At 36.0% G+C, this 14,261-nt stretch overlaps 1 protein-coding gene across 1 annotated transcript in view; it reads left to right on the top strand.

The window, feature by feature from the left end:
* Nucleotides 1-7,007, top strand: part of NUFIP1 (nuclear fragile X mental retardation protein interacting protein 1) — a 43,240-nt gene extending 36,233 nt beyond the window's left edge. Inside the window, exons 8-10 of the mRNA XM_012648687.1 lie at nucleotides 23-139; nucleotides 5,129-5,352; nucleotides 6,730-7,007. Coding sequence (XP_012504141.1) covers nucleotides 23-139; nucleotides 5,129-5,352; nucleotides 6,730-6,852 — 464 coding nt within the window. The 3' untranslated portion in view covers nucleotides 6,853-7,007. The remainder of the gene's footprint in view (nucleotides 1-22; nucleotides 140-5,128; nucleotides 5,353-6,729) is intronic.
* Nucleotides 7,008-14,261: the final 7,254 nt, after the last annotated feature.

Below are 14,261 nucleotides of genomic sequence, written 5' to 3'. Positions count from 1 at the left end.
GTTCTTTCCTCTTTTATTTCAGAGTCTGATAAGGAGGAGAAACCACAACGTACTGTCGTACCCAAGGAGGTGACACCAGCCCTGTGCTCACTAATGAGCAGCTATGGCAGTCTTTCAGGGTCAGAGAGTGAGCCAGAAGGTAAGTCATGATGTCTGTTGTTACAGCGAAGTGTGTTTTGTTTCCTTTTTGCCTTTGTTGCATGTTGCACATTAATAGCATCCATAAATACATTATTTGATCTCCAAATTCCTTTTTCATTTGATTCAGAAGTTAACATGGGATAAAGGAAGGCTGGCATGATGAAGAAATCTGTTGCTACTTTGGGAGAAAAAGGCAAAAGTAATACAATATAATAAAAGAATAAGAAGGAGAAAAGAAAATATCCACTAATAGAATTGAAGAAAGTTCTAAACGAAATAGCAAAAAGAAAGTTAATTTCTTCTCTCTGCTCTAAGAACCCTTGTCATAACATGTTTATAGCACTTTAAGTAGATGGAGAGAGATCCTTTATGACAAAGAGCATGATAAAATTTTTTAAGTTTATATAGGGCATTGCTCTTGATAGAGTACATTTACATAAATTATCTCATTTGGAAAACACAACAGCCCTATACTTGTGGTTGCATTAGCCTGTGTTTTAAAGGTTGGAAGAAATGGAATCCTTTCAACAGTCTTTCTGAGAAGTCAGCAATGTTCAGGATACGTATCTTACCTTTAAAGATGATGTTACAGGCTAGGTGCCATGGCTCATGCCTATAATCCCAGTACTTTGGGAGGCTGAGGTGGGAGAATCGCTTGAGGCCAGGAGTTTAAGACCAGCCTGGGCATCATAGTGAGACCCCCGTCTCTACATAAAATAAAAAAAAAAATTAGCTGGACATGGTGGTGCCAGCTGTAGTCCCAGCTACTCAGGAGACAGGCTGAGGCAGGAGGATCACTTGAGCCCAGGAGTTTGAGGATGCAGTGAACTATGATCCTGCCATTACACTCCAGCCTGGACAACAGAGCAAGACCCTGTCTCTGAAAATAAAACAAAGATGATGTCACAGTTGATAATGCATGAGGCCTTATTGTGAAATTTATTAGGATAAACCAGTTTAATCTCCTACAGCATCTCTTTTAGGGCCTCCTTTTAGAACTGTGAGGAGGCTGTTGATAAGCACTGTGGCAATTCTTTCTTCTTCCCCTCCCCTCCCTTCCCCTTCCCTCTCCTTTTATTTTGAAACAGGGTCTCACCCTGTTGCCCTGGATAGAGTGCAGTGGCATGATCATAGCTCACTGCAACTTCACACTCCTGGGCTCAAGCAATCCTCCTGCCCCAGCCTCCCAAGTAGCTGTGACTACAGGCACACATCACTGTGCCCGGCTGATTTTTCTATTATTTGTAGAGACGGGGTCTTGCTCTTGCTCAGGCTGGTCTTGAACTCAAGCTCAAGTGATCCCCCGGCCTTGGCCTCCCAGAGTGCTAGCATTACAGGTGTGAGCCACTTCGCCTGGCCTGTGGCAATTCTTAATCCAAGGTTTATATCAATAGTCCAGCATATGTTTAGTGAATAAGCCTATGTCCTACTGTTGTGGAAACCTGGCTCTGCATGGTAATTTTACTAGGCTTTATCAACTGTGAGAATTCTTATGTATGTATCTTAGGACAAGATGTGTAATCAAAGTAGGAGCTGTACTGAGGATAAGAAAACAGGGTCTAAAAGTGTTTATTATATAGAGTGAAGGGAAGATTTGAATGTAATTGGATGAGGATGGCAGCACTTTTAGTGTTGACTAGGCTAGAGATAATCAATGTTTGTGTAGTTGGAAGATGTTGAATAAGGAAGAGTTGGGCTTTAATATGAAAGATGATGTTTATGTCTATCTGTAACTTGGGAATTTTTTTCATTTTTAATGGGCCATAGCTTACTCTGGTAGCTTGTTAAAAGCTACTTGGATTTTGAAACATAAACTACTTTGGCTTTATCAGAGTATTCCTTAACAGATGGTTGCCTCTTATTTTTTTTTTAATTTTAAGAAAAACAGTATTTATTTCTTACTCTTGTTTCCAATACACTGATATGAATATGAAGTTATTCTTTAAACACATATTACATTTCCCACTTATCAGTTGTATATATAACAGATGATAACAAAGAAAACTATTACCAGATTACTGAATCTCATAAAAACAAGCTGGACAAATGCTTTCTTCTCTGTCTTAAGGTGAAACATTTAATACTTTTTATATTCATGTCTTCATTCTGAGACTGCCACTATTTTTAATTTGGAAAGAGGAAAGGAAACTGGAATGGATATTTGAGGTCTCACCCCTTCATTTTACATAACCTTAAGCTTAGAGAGTATAAGTTTGGCAAGATAGTATGTAGCAGAGCCGATGTAAAATCTAGGTTTGGGGGCTTAAAAGTCTTAACAGTGCCAACTATACTGCCTTCCATTATAGTCTTTCTCTGTGTGGCATTTGCTGTCTTCCTGCACAATAATGCATGGCCTTTTCTTTTATAGATGACAGGATTATTACCTATTACAAGATATATTTGATTTTGTATGAATTCATTTTGACTAATTATTTAAAATGCCCTGCATTAAGGAGAGAACCCTTTCTTCGCATTCCTAAGTCTTAAGAATTATTTTATATAATTTGTATTCAGCTTTATTAAGCCATCCAAATCACTGGCAAATTTCTAGCTTTCGGTATTCTGGGCTCTAGGATGGGATATTAACACATAGGGAGTTCAGACTAAATAAACCAAGGAGATAAACAGGGCCTTCTCCGAACCACAAAACAGCATCTAGAAGGCTGCTTATTTAAGTGGATTCTAAATGGATAGGATCAGTCTGATTCTTTCTAACAGATTTTAACAATTGTGTCTTCATTATTAAGATCTATCTCAAATTAAGAATTAACATAAAAGTAAGTGCAGTGCATACTCCGGTTTCTCTTCATATGTATAAATCTTTTGCCTTTTACTAAAGATTTCCATGGAGAGGAACAAAAGAAAAAAAAAAAGAATTAACATAAAACTGTATAGGATCTGAAACATGAGTAGTGTTTTTCTGGGAAGAGTTTTAAACAAGGGAAGGGTCCCTCAAGTAAAACTGAAGAAAAGGAAGATGTATTCACATCTGGGGCTGTGAAAATCATTAAGATATAAAAATTCATGAGAAATACTTCCAAATGGATTGGTTTGGTATCAGTTCTGCATGTTCCCATTTTAGCTTTCTTTTTTTTACCGTATTACAATTTAAGCACAGTTTTACAATTCCCCCAAATTATGTTTCTTCAAATGGTTTTGGCTATGATGGGGAGACCTTCAAATTGGACTGTTTCAAAAGACCACAAACCAAGAGAAGTCATTGAATTTTGAAAGAGCTGAATGGCTGGCTGGGCACAGTGGCTCACGCTGAAATCCCAGCACTCTGGGAGGCCAAGGTGGGAGAATTAGTCCAACACAGGAGTTCAAGGAGCAGCCTGAGCAACATAGTGAGACTCCGTCTTTACAAAAGAAAAAAGAAAAAAAATTTAGCATGGTGTGGTGTCGTGTGCCCGTAGTCCCAGCTACTCTGGAGGCTGTGGTAGGAGGATTGCTTTAGCCCAGGAGTTAGAGGCTGCAGCGAGATATGATCATCCACTGCACTCCAGCTTGGGTGACAGATCGAGACCCCATCTCTTAAAAATACACACACACACACACACACAAACACACACACACACACACACACATATATATAGAATTGAATAGCAATATTTAAAATTTGTTTGAATTGATGAACAGTACATTAATATATGGTACTTAGCTGGGAGATGTTGTAAACCTCAAGAAAGAGAAAAATATAAATAGTACTAGTTCTTCATTCCTTAGCACATAATTGACAACATAAGCTTTGATCCATTTGACTTTTGTGTTCCTGAACTGAGTGATGAATATTCGAAGGAAAAGGGAATAATAGAAAACAGTGTCATAAGTTTTTCTTTTTGCCTTTAATTATTGTTTCCATAGTTTTGAACGCTACAAACCACTTTGGGAATTCTTAGCTCCATTCTTTTATGAGTACATCTCTCTTTTTCTCTTTTCCCCCATAACTTTGAAGACACATCATCACTAGTATCATTACAGCAAATTCTTATGTAGTGCTTACTCTATGGCAGGCACTCTTTTATGTCCTCTACATTTAATTATCACAACAACCTCATGAAGTAGACTCCATTATTTATTAATATCTATATTCTGTAGATGAAGAAATTTAGGCAGACATAAGTAGCTTGACCCAAGGTCACACAGCTAATAAGCAATGGAACTTGGACTTCAACCTAACAGTGGGGCATTTAAAATCAGTTTCTTTTATAGACATCATATAGTTAGGCCTTGTTCTTTTTCCATTCTGACCATCTCTGCCTTTAAGTGGGTTGTTTAGACCATTTACATATAATGTACTTATTGATATAGTTTGTTTGTATTTGTCTCATCTATTTTTTGTTCCATTCTTTTCTTGCATTCTTTTGGGTGAATCATACATTTTTAGGGCATTGCAAGTATTCGTTTATTAGCTCTTTGTTTTATTTTTTAGGAGTTGGTCTAGAATTAATAGTATGCAACTTTAACTTATCGCTTTCAAATGATACTGTCTACTTCACATAAAATTAAAGAATATTACAGTAATATACTGAATATTCCACCTCCATTTGTGCTATTGTTATCATAGATTTTATTTCTATAAATGTTATAAATTCCACATACACTGTTATTATTTTTGCTTTAAATATATTATCTTGTAGAATTTTTTTTCAGAGGAGAAAAAATATCTTTTGTACTTATTTGCATATTTACTGTTTCTGGCACTCATCATTCCTTTGTGTAGCTCCCAATTTCCATCTGGTATCATTTCCTTCATAGGGATCCCTTTCCGTAGCTCTTTGTGGTAGTCTCTTCAATTCTTGGCAGTTATAGCTCCTAATTTGAAAAATACTAGAATATATTTAAATGTCTTGTAAAATCTTTCATAGTTTTAAGTTATTAAGTAGCCAATATTATGGCTGGGAGGATTATTATGGATGTTTTGGTTATGTATGAAAGGTCTATTTTTTTGTTTGTTTTTTGTTTTCGTGGTTTTCATCACACTTAGAAACTCCCATCAAGACTGAAGCAGACATTCTGGCAGAAAACCAGGTTCTTCATAGCAATACTCCCAAGAGTCCAAGTCAAGATGTTAAAGCAACTGTTAGAAATTTCTCAGAAGCCAAGTGTGAGAATCGAAAGAAAAGTTTTAAACAGACAAACAGTAAGAGGAAAAAAGATTGTCAAACATTATTTGAACCAAGAACACACCACCCATATCTCTTGGAAATGGTAAATTATTTTTCTTTACAATCTTTGTGTTCTCCTGTCATAAAGATAGAGCCACTGGCAGTGTGTGTGTGTGTGTGTGTGTGTGTGTGTGTGTAAGGTTCCCAGAGACACATGATCCCTGGAGACTTGTCTGTGTGTCTTAATTCTGAAGCTACATTTGGCATATAGCTTGTGTTCAGTTAAGGTGGAGTAGTACAATTTTCAAAATTGCTTCAAGTAAAGAATGTATATTTGACTGGTTGGTAAGGAAATATGTATTGAGGTTTATTGACATTTTTTAATTTTTATTGAAAGCACAGCTAAAAGAACAGTGGCAGGCAGAAGAAAAAAAGGTTTTTCATATAAATATCTGTTGTAAACGACAAAGTAATGGAAAGAAAAGACCTAGGTTTCCTGACAATTCTCATTTCTTATCTTTGGGGACTATCTTCACTTTTTCTCTTTCTGTACTTTTTTTATTTGTATTTATTTTATGTATTCTTGGCTTTATTCTCAGCATTATGTGCTCAAAAATCTAATACCTGTCTTCAAATTGTAAAGAGGAAGCAATGAATCTTTGATTCTAATGGACATGAAGCTATTCAAAGATCAAAGATTTTCATGGCTAAGAATAATAGAAATCTACATTTTTTAGTGGAATTGTAAAACTGTTGATATTCTATGAAAAATGTTTGGTTTTGACTTATCAGATAAGTACTTACGCTGTATCTAAAGTGTTCTGTGGCGACACTCTGAGATGCTACACATAAACACCATTGTTTCTTATTAAGATGGATATGAAATTTTGTAAATGTCAATGCTATATATAGTAAATTACATTACAAGTGGTGAATTGAATCATCTTTCTACTAAAGATGTGATGTTCTCTGAACTATATTAATGACATCAGAAAATAAATAAAAAATAAAATAAATTCCTTTTTGCAGATTACATATGATTCCTTGGTGATGTACTTATTCTAAATACCAAGGATTTTTAGCTTTCTTTTAATTATAATAAGTACAAAAATGAGAAGTTATGAAAGTCAAGGAATATTGAGATTTTTTACTGCCAATTTAATTGTTACTATATGTAATATGTCTGTCAATTTTTAGATTACAGAATTGCATACTTTTAAACCTATTTTCCTGTGCTTTGCTAGATACTCTTAGGGAGGACCCCAAATGCCAACGTTAGTTCGGTTTAAAAAGCTAGATAGTCTTGATGTAAAATGACATATTTTTGCATTGTTCTTTAGCAGAATAATTAGTAAATATAATACACATCTTCTTATTGTTCTGTGTTCTTTATATGGGGAAGACACATGCAATATTTTAGATTGTGTTTCCTGTATATATTTTATTTACCAGCTAATCTTTTTATTTGTTTGTTTTTTAGCTTTTAGCTCCAGACATTCGACATGAAAGAAATGTGATCTTGCAATGTGTTCGGTATATCATCAAAAAAGACTTTTTTGGACTTGATACCAGTTCTGTGAAAACTAAAGATGTATGTGTCTGATGTTTCAGCACACATAACTGAAGCATGTAAAATAGTACCATGATTTTTTTTTCTAAAACTGGATTAGTGATTAAATTGTCAGCCTCATAGGATATTATGTTGGATTCTCAAATCTTTCCTTTGGTTCTATGCAAATAAATACATAACTGATTTTTAAGACTGTGTCTGTATTGTTGGCATTGTGTAGAATACTTTCTGGGAGAATTTTTCTTTTTATTTGTATTTAATGTATTGCTCTCATGTAAGGAAAACTGTTGGGTTAGTTAAGAATTGAAGATTGGTTTAGTAGTAAAGAAGAAAGCTTTTAAAGTGTTTGAATCAGCTAAGCAAAATTAGGCAGAGAAATAGAGCCATTTTGTTTTTAATGCAAAAGAGGAAGATGTTCTTTAATTTTAGCAAGGGGGAATATTTTTAAAATAAACCAGATCAAATTAATACAATCAGAAGTTCTTGAAATTTAAATGTTCCCTGTTTATCTTAAAAGACATGTTTAAATTAACCTACATGCACCACTCACATAGCTCAAATATTCAGTGTTTGAAATATTAATACAGATATGGCCTCTGTATATTTAGATTCAATTTTATATGTCCCTGTGTATGTTTAGATACAAGTGAAGTGCTTCTTTTTGGTATACTTCAGAACTGGACCTTTTCCCCCCATGAAAAAGTATATAAAATATAGTACTTGATGAGGTTCAACTTGTTTATCATAGCAGAAACAATGATTTGTGAGATAATGTGAGTAATAATCTCCGTTTTAAGATTTAATTAAAATTTGGCCTATGAAAGTAGTAATTGAACCCTTTTTAAATTTTTTAAGTAAATAAAAGCTACTGAGATCTTTTTGTCTCCTGTAATACCAGGGAGTTTGATCTTGTGTTCTGGTTATTGTGCCCCTATAGGTATAGCTCTGCCCTTTTGACAAGCCGCTAAAAGAGGCTAGGTTTTAAACAAATTAGTCTGTTATTATAGTTTAAAAATTAATTTTATCTGACATTGTGATTTTTGAAATCTATGCATCTTACCTGCAAGAAGAAAGGTAAGAAAGCTGATAGCAGCTCTCAGGAAAGATCTCTTGCTCTTGTACGTTAGTAAAATCCTCCATAGAAACCTGGAACACCTGGCATGTAACACTAGTGACATCACAGACTTGAGATTAAGACTCATGTTTAGTCAGTGTTTTCCAACCTTATAACCACCGTACAGACCTTTTTATTCTGTTTCACCCTCCTGCTCCAGTGAATCCCATATTTTGGAAAATTATCTCCCCAGTACATTAATTAATTCAGTTCTTACAACACTGTTGAGTACTTATACTTGCGTGCCTTCACTGTGCCTGTATTAAAGGTATAGAATGGAATAAGGCCATGCCTGATGTCAGAGAACTCAGTTCAGTTGTTACATATTTAGAGATGTGATTCCCAACCAATTCAGCTCATCAGGAAGAAATAACGAATGTTACCAACTAAGTTGATATTCTAAAATACAATGCAGTCTGCAGTTTTATCACTGGTTAGCATACAAATTCCATAGGCTTACGGTTCATAAATGGATTCACAGACTCCTGAACCACTTTCATGGGCCACCATATCTCCAGGGATGTTGACAATCAGTGCCTTAGGATGCACTGTGTAAACGGTTTTATTTTTAATTTTTCTTGTTTTCTAATAAATGTATTTAATACTGAAAATACTCCTTTGAATACTCCCTTGGCTGTGTCTAACAGTCTTTAGCTGTTGTGACTATTGTTTATTTCTAATGGGTAATTTCAGATTTAGTTGCCTTTATATTTAACCCAGGAATTACTTAAAAGTGTGTTTAAATTATCCAAGCTAATAGAATATAGCCTAAATCATTACTTTATGAAATTACATGGTCAATATTTGTAAATATTGTATGAGTTTTGGAGGGTGGAGGGGTGCTTTGCCTGTTTTTGGATACAAAGTTTTCTGGATTTAGCTTGGTAACTGTTAAAACCTTCTACATTCCTATTTTATTGCCCATTTAATCAATTGATTTCTGAGGTGCGAAAGCATTATGTGACTGTTGATGAGTTGTGCCTTTTATAACTATGAAATACTCTTCTTTGTTCTCAATATCTTTTGTAATTCACTTCTGTTTTCCTCAATGTAGTCAAAACAGCTCAGAGGAATTTAATCCATTCATATTAATTGAGATTATTAAAATATTTGGACTACTCTTGGCCGTCTTATTTTGTGTTTTCTGTATATCATGCTTTCTTCTTGTTTTTAATTCATCTTGTTGGCTTGATTGTTATTTATTTATTTATTTTTGGCTTGTTTTTCCTCCTAGTGGTTTGGAAATAATTAAACCCATTGCTGTTCTTTAGTGGTTACCCTTTTTCTTTATGTTTAATTAGTAGCCATTATCTTATACCCATCTCCCAGGTAAATCAATACCTTAGCATTCTTTCACTTCCCTAGTGGACCTCTTCTCCTGATGTAATCAGGTGTGATTTTAGTTGCAGGTTAATCTCTCTTGGTGTGTGTGTGTGTGTTTCAATATTTTGCATAAATAATCATTAGACAACTATGAGATTTATTTTTTTCCTTCTGAGTGCTTTTTCTTACATCCCAGGATTAGTTTTCTGGTGTACTGCAGCAAATCTTCAAGCAATTAAATGCTGAATACTCAGTTTGAGATTTTTTTTTTTAATTGAGTTATGGTTTTAGACTCAATCATTTTCCTTCAGAATTTTGAAGCTATAACTCCATTGTTTGCTATCATCCAGTATTGCTGATTAAAGTCAGATACTAATCTGGTTCTCTCTCTTTTCTCTTTTTACTTATTGATAAATAACCTGTTTTTTCCTCATGAAAAACTTTTAGGATTTTCTTTTTATGCTTGGAATCCTAAACTTTTACCAATTTGTGTCTAGGTTGGTGGGACATATGTCATTCATTCTGCTTAACTCACAGCCCTTTCATCTGAAGAAGTGTACCATTCTTGGACTAGGCCATTTTTTAAATTGTCGCTTTATTTTCTTTCCATTTTGTGTTTCATTTTTCTGGGACTCTTGTAACTTATTCTCTGCTGTTGAACTTTTAATTTTGTCTTGTTCTTTTTATTCTGAAACATTTCTTCAAATATCACCTTCCAGACCACTAAATTCCTCTTTAGACATACCCATTTCAAGTTTAGTAATTTGTTTCTAAATATTCAAGATTGCTTTCTTTTTCTAATTGTTTTCATAGATGTAGTATAGTACCCTTACATCTCAGAGGTTACCAATCAGAAATTTCACATTATTTTCTGTTTCTTGAGTTGTTTCTGTTCTTCTCATTGTCAGTTGTTCAGTTTGCTCAATTTACTAAGTATCTTCACTGCTATCTGTTGTCCTTAAATGTTCCCTCTTAGCAAGGAAAGAGGGATTCACTTGATTTATATATCTGTAGTTGGGTGTGTATTTTTCCTGAATTTGTATAAGCCTTCTTTCCCCAAAAGGCATTTACCTTGACTGAGAAGGGGCTTGTTACCTGGCTGGCTGTTCAGAGTACCTGGATTGGGAGTGGACTCTTGTCCCATCCTCACTCTTCTCTCTTTGCCGAAATACGAAGAGCTTAATTCTGAGATTGGAGCTCTTCTTTCCGTGGCAGAACTGTCTCCAGCTTCCTGTCACTGATGAAGTGAGTCTCCCTGGGCTTGCTCTGAGCTTTCTGATCCTTGTCTCCCAGGCTAGTTTGAGCTGAGGCTTTCCTCCCTTGTTCTTGTCGGTTGCATTAGTTTTACAGTGGTTCTAGTGTGCATCAGAATCACCGGAAGGCTTGTTCAGACCCAGCTTGCAGGGCCCCACTCCCGGAGTGAGTGATTCAGGAGGGGGGATGTGGCCTGAGCGTCTGCATTTCTAACAAGTTTCCAGGTGAGGCAGATGCAGGTCATCTTGGGGACCACATTTTGAGAACCGCTCTTTGAGGAACTTAGGAGAAGTTTTTCAAAATCACTGGTGTTCTGATATTGTCCTTGGCTGTTGTGATTCATTAGCTCTTTTTAAATATATTGTTTCAAGGGATTTGAAGTGTAAGGAGAGAGGTAGTCAACTGTTTTAATCCATATTTCTAACTGAATCTCTTTATTTCTTATATTCCTCAGTTTTTTGAGCAACTTTGCTTAAATTTTTCTATCATTTTTATGGCTTTTAAAAAAGAATTTTATTTTGTAAACTGTGAAGCATAAGTGAAAGTGTAGAGTAGTGACACCCCTCTTTCCAACCATCATGCAGCTTCGGCACATCATCAATCTGGCCAATCTTGTTTTCATCTGTAACTACCCATCCCTCCCCACCTACCCCACCCCACCTGAGGTTATTTTGCCAGCAAACGCCCAAGCACCATATTATTTTATCCCTATATATTTTAGTATATATCTCTAGAAGATAACTTTTTTAAAAAAACACCATATCTTTAAGAATTAACAATTCCTTAATATTAACTAATCAGACAAATTAAGCTCCTGTAACTTTTTTTTATGGTGGTAGAACTTTATTGCTACTTTTTCTTAGAGAAAGCTAGAAATCTACCTTATACATAATTGATCAAATAATCCTTTGTCTCTGATCTGACATTTCACATTTTATTAAACCAGCCGGAATTTTCTCCCTGGTCCCTCTTAAAAGGACAAGAGGATACCATGCCCACACCTTAGAGTTTTCACTCTACGAACACAGCACGTAGCCAGGTATGTGGGAAACCTGATTTAAGTTCAGATGTTCTCATGGGAAGATGAATAAATTAAACGGCACACGCTTTTAGTTTTGTAAGTATAGAATTCTGCTGTTCTTTGCTTTCCATCACCATTCCAACAGCACCCTGATGAATGTTCCTCTTTGCTTCCTGAAATTCCCTACTAAACTATAATCTCTTTTTTTAAAAGTATCCCAGGTGATTCTAACATGGAAGCACCTATAGCTCTTTTTTTTTTTTGATACAGGGTTCTGCTCCATTGCCCAGGCTAGAGTGCAGTGGCATCGTCATAGCTCACTACAACCTCAAACTCCTGGGCTCAAGCGACTACAGGCATTCACCACCACACCTGGCTAACTTTAAAATTTTTTTGTACAAATGGAGTTTCGCTATTACCCAGGCTGGTCTTGAACTCCTGGTCTCAAGTTATCCTCCCACCTAGGTTTACCCAAAGTGCTGGGATTACAGGCATGAGCCACTGGGCCCAGCCTCCTATAACTTTTTAAGATCACATAGTTGAGATCATTCTGTAATATTCCACTTTGTGCCTTGATTTGTATATCAAAAGTACTACATTGGAAAACTACATTTTGGACATGTTTAAAAGCACAGCTCATTTATTTTATTTACTGTTATCGCCCTTCTCTTTTTCATTAAAAAAATAGACATTTAAATTCTGAAATGGGGTGGGAGAGGCTGAGAAGTTTCGATTTAAATGTGAAAATGGTGGCGCCAGGTGCCGTGGAGGTTACTAGCTACAGCTAGGTCGTCAGTAAGTTCTTGAGGGGAGAGGAGGAAAAGCCACACTGATGGAACAGGTCGGGGCAGTTTTTCTTGTGATGCTCTTTGAACCTCCACAGCCCATGCTTTCTATTAGCCTTTGAAGGTTACCCTGTCCACTTCCTTTGTTCAATAATTACCTGCCTGATATACAAGGCTGGCACAGGGGTGGGGAACCTGCGGCCTTACAGCCACATGTGGCCTTGTAGGTCCTTAAGTGTGGCCTTTTGACCCGATCCAAGTTTTACAGAACAAATCTTTTTATTAAAAGGGGTGCAGCAGGGAAAGATGAAGCTTTTCTTGCCTACTTTGGTGCTTAAAAAAGAACAATCTTGAAATCAAAAGGCTGCAGGTTCCCCACCCCTGCACGGGCACTCTGGGAGACTGAAACTTGGTAGAAGCAGGTGTTTCCGAGGACAGACTTGTTCTAGAACAGTCTCCTTTAGCATAGCTGGAGACTTGTTGTGGGGTGGAACAGGGAACAAATGGTTATTTCATCCTCAAAACTGGGAGAGGAGAAAATCGGTGTGAATCAATGGAATAATAAAGACGACAGATAGAAAGCTCAGAGAGCCCTGGGGAAAGACCCCAAATTGAAATTCCATGGAGCTGTTGCCATGGAGAGTTCTCTGCCGCAGGGCATCTTGTGAAACGCCAGTTGGGGCTAAGGTTTGCGACACTCCTGGTCTTCTCACAGAGAGAGACAATTGTCTTCTATCGATCTTTGGTACCCAGTCAACTTAAATCAGCTTTTGTACACACCTAGGGAAAACGATAGTGTCTTCATTTCTCTTTTACAGGTTGTGTGAAGGTTTCCACGTTCCGGTTTCTGGCCATGCTCATCTCTGTTTATCAGTGGGCACTGCCACCATTTCCTGGGGCACAACGTATTTGCAGTTTAGTGTCTACTTGTTTTTCTGATTCTTTTTATGCTTTTATTTATTTGGTAAAGCTAAACTACAGACTTTATTTGGATTTTATCAGTTTTCTACGAATGTCCTTTTTGAGGATTCAATCTGGGATACCACATTGCATTTAGTCATTGTGCCTCTTTTTACCTTGTTTCTAATTTAGTTTCTTTTTTTAAATGGCAAAAGTATTATAATATGCTCCTTGTAAAAATTCAAATAATCCAGTAGTATATAAAATAAAAAGTGAGATTTGTTCTCCCCTATTTCCTTCCCACCATATTCCCCAGAGATATCATTGTTAAGAATTTGGTGTGTATTTCCAGACTTAAAAAAATACATGTATTTACAAGTATCTAAATATACATGGATAAATCTCGCTTTTCAATAGAAAAATGATCATAGATGTTACTTTGCAATTTTTTTCACTTGACAATATGTCATGAAAACTTATGCATGTTTATATAAATGTATACAGTATATGCTTTTACTTTTTAAATCATTCTCCCATGGAGAAATCTGTTTACAGTTTTTCTCTAATGTTAATTATACGACAGTGAACACTGCTGAATGTACAGTGAGACACACGCTGTGTGTGTGTGTGTGTGTGTGTGTGTGTGTGTGTACCTATTTGAATATTTTTGTAGGAGTCTTAAGATCAAAGGTCAAGTGGCCTTTAAAAGGCTCTCATTAAAAATATGTTTAAGACACCTGCACTCAAATGTTCATAGCAGCACAATTCACAATTGCAAATGTGGAAACAACCCAAGTGCCCATCAATACATGAGTGGATTAATAAAATGTGGTATATGTTTACCATGGAGTACTATTCAGCTTTAAGAAACGATGGTGATATAGCACCTCTTGTATACTCCTGGATAGAGCTGGAACACATGCTACTAAGTGAAGTATCCCAAGAATGGAAAAACAAGCACCACATGTACTCACCAGCAAATTGGTTTCATTGATCAACACCTAAGTGCACATATAAGAATAACATTTATTGGGTGTTGGGCAGG

Source organism: Propithecus coquereli, unplaced genomic scaffold (genome assembly GCF_000956105.1).
Source record: "Propithecus coquereli isolate 6110/MARCELLA unplaced genomic scaffold, Pcoq_1.0 Scaffold11, whole genome shotgun sequence".
NCBI classification, from domain to species: Eukaryota; Metazoa; Chordata; class Mammalia; order Primates; family Indriidae; genus Propithecus; species Propithecus coquereli.
Note: the sequence above shows the minus strand (reverse complement) of the source record. Positions and strands in the feature narration are given on the sequence as shown.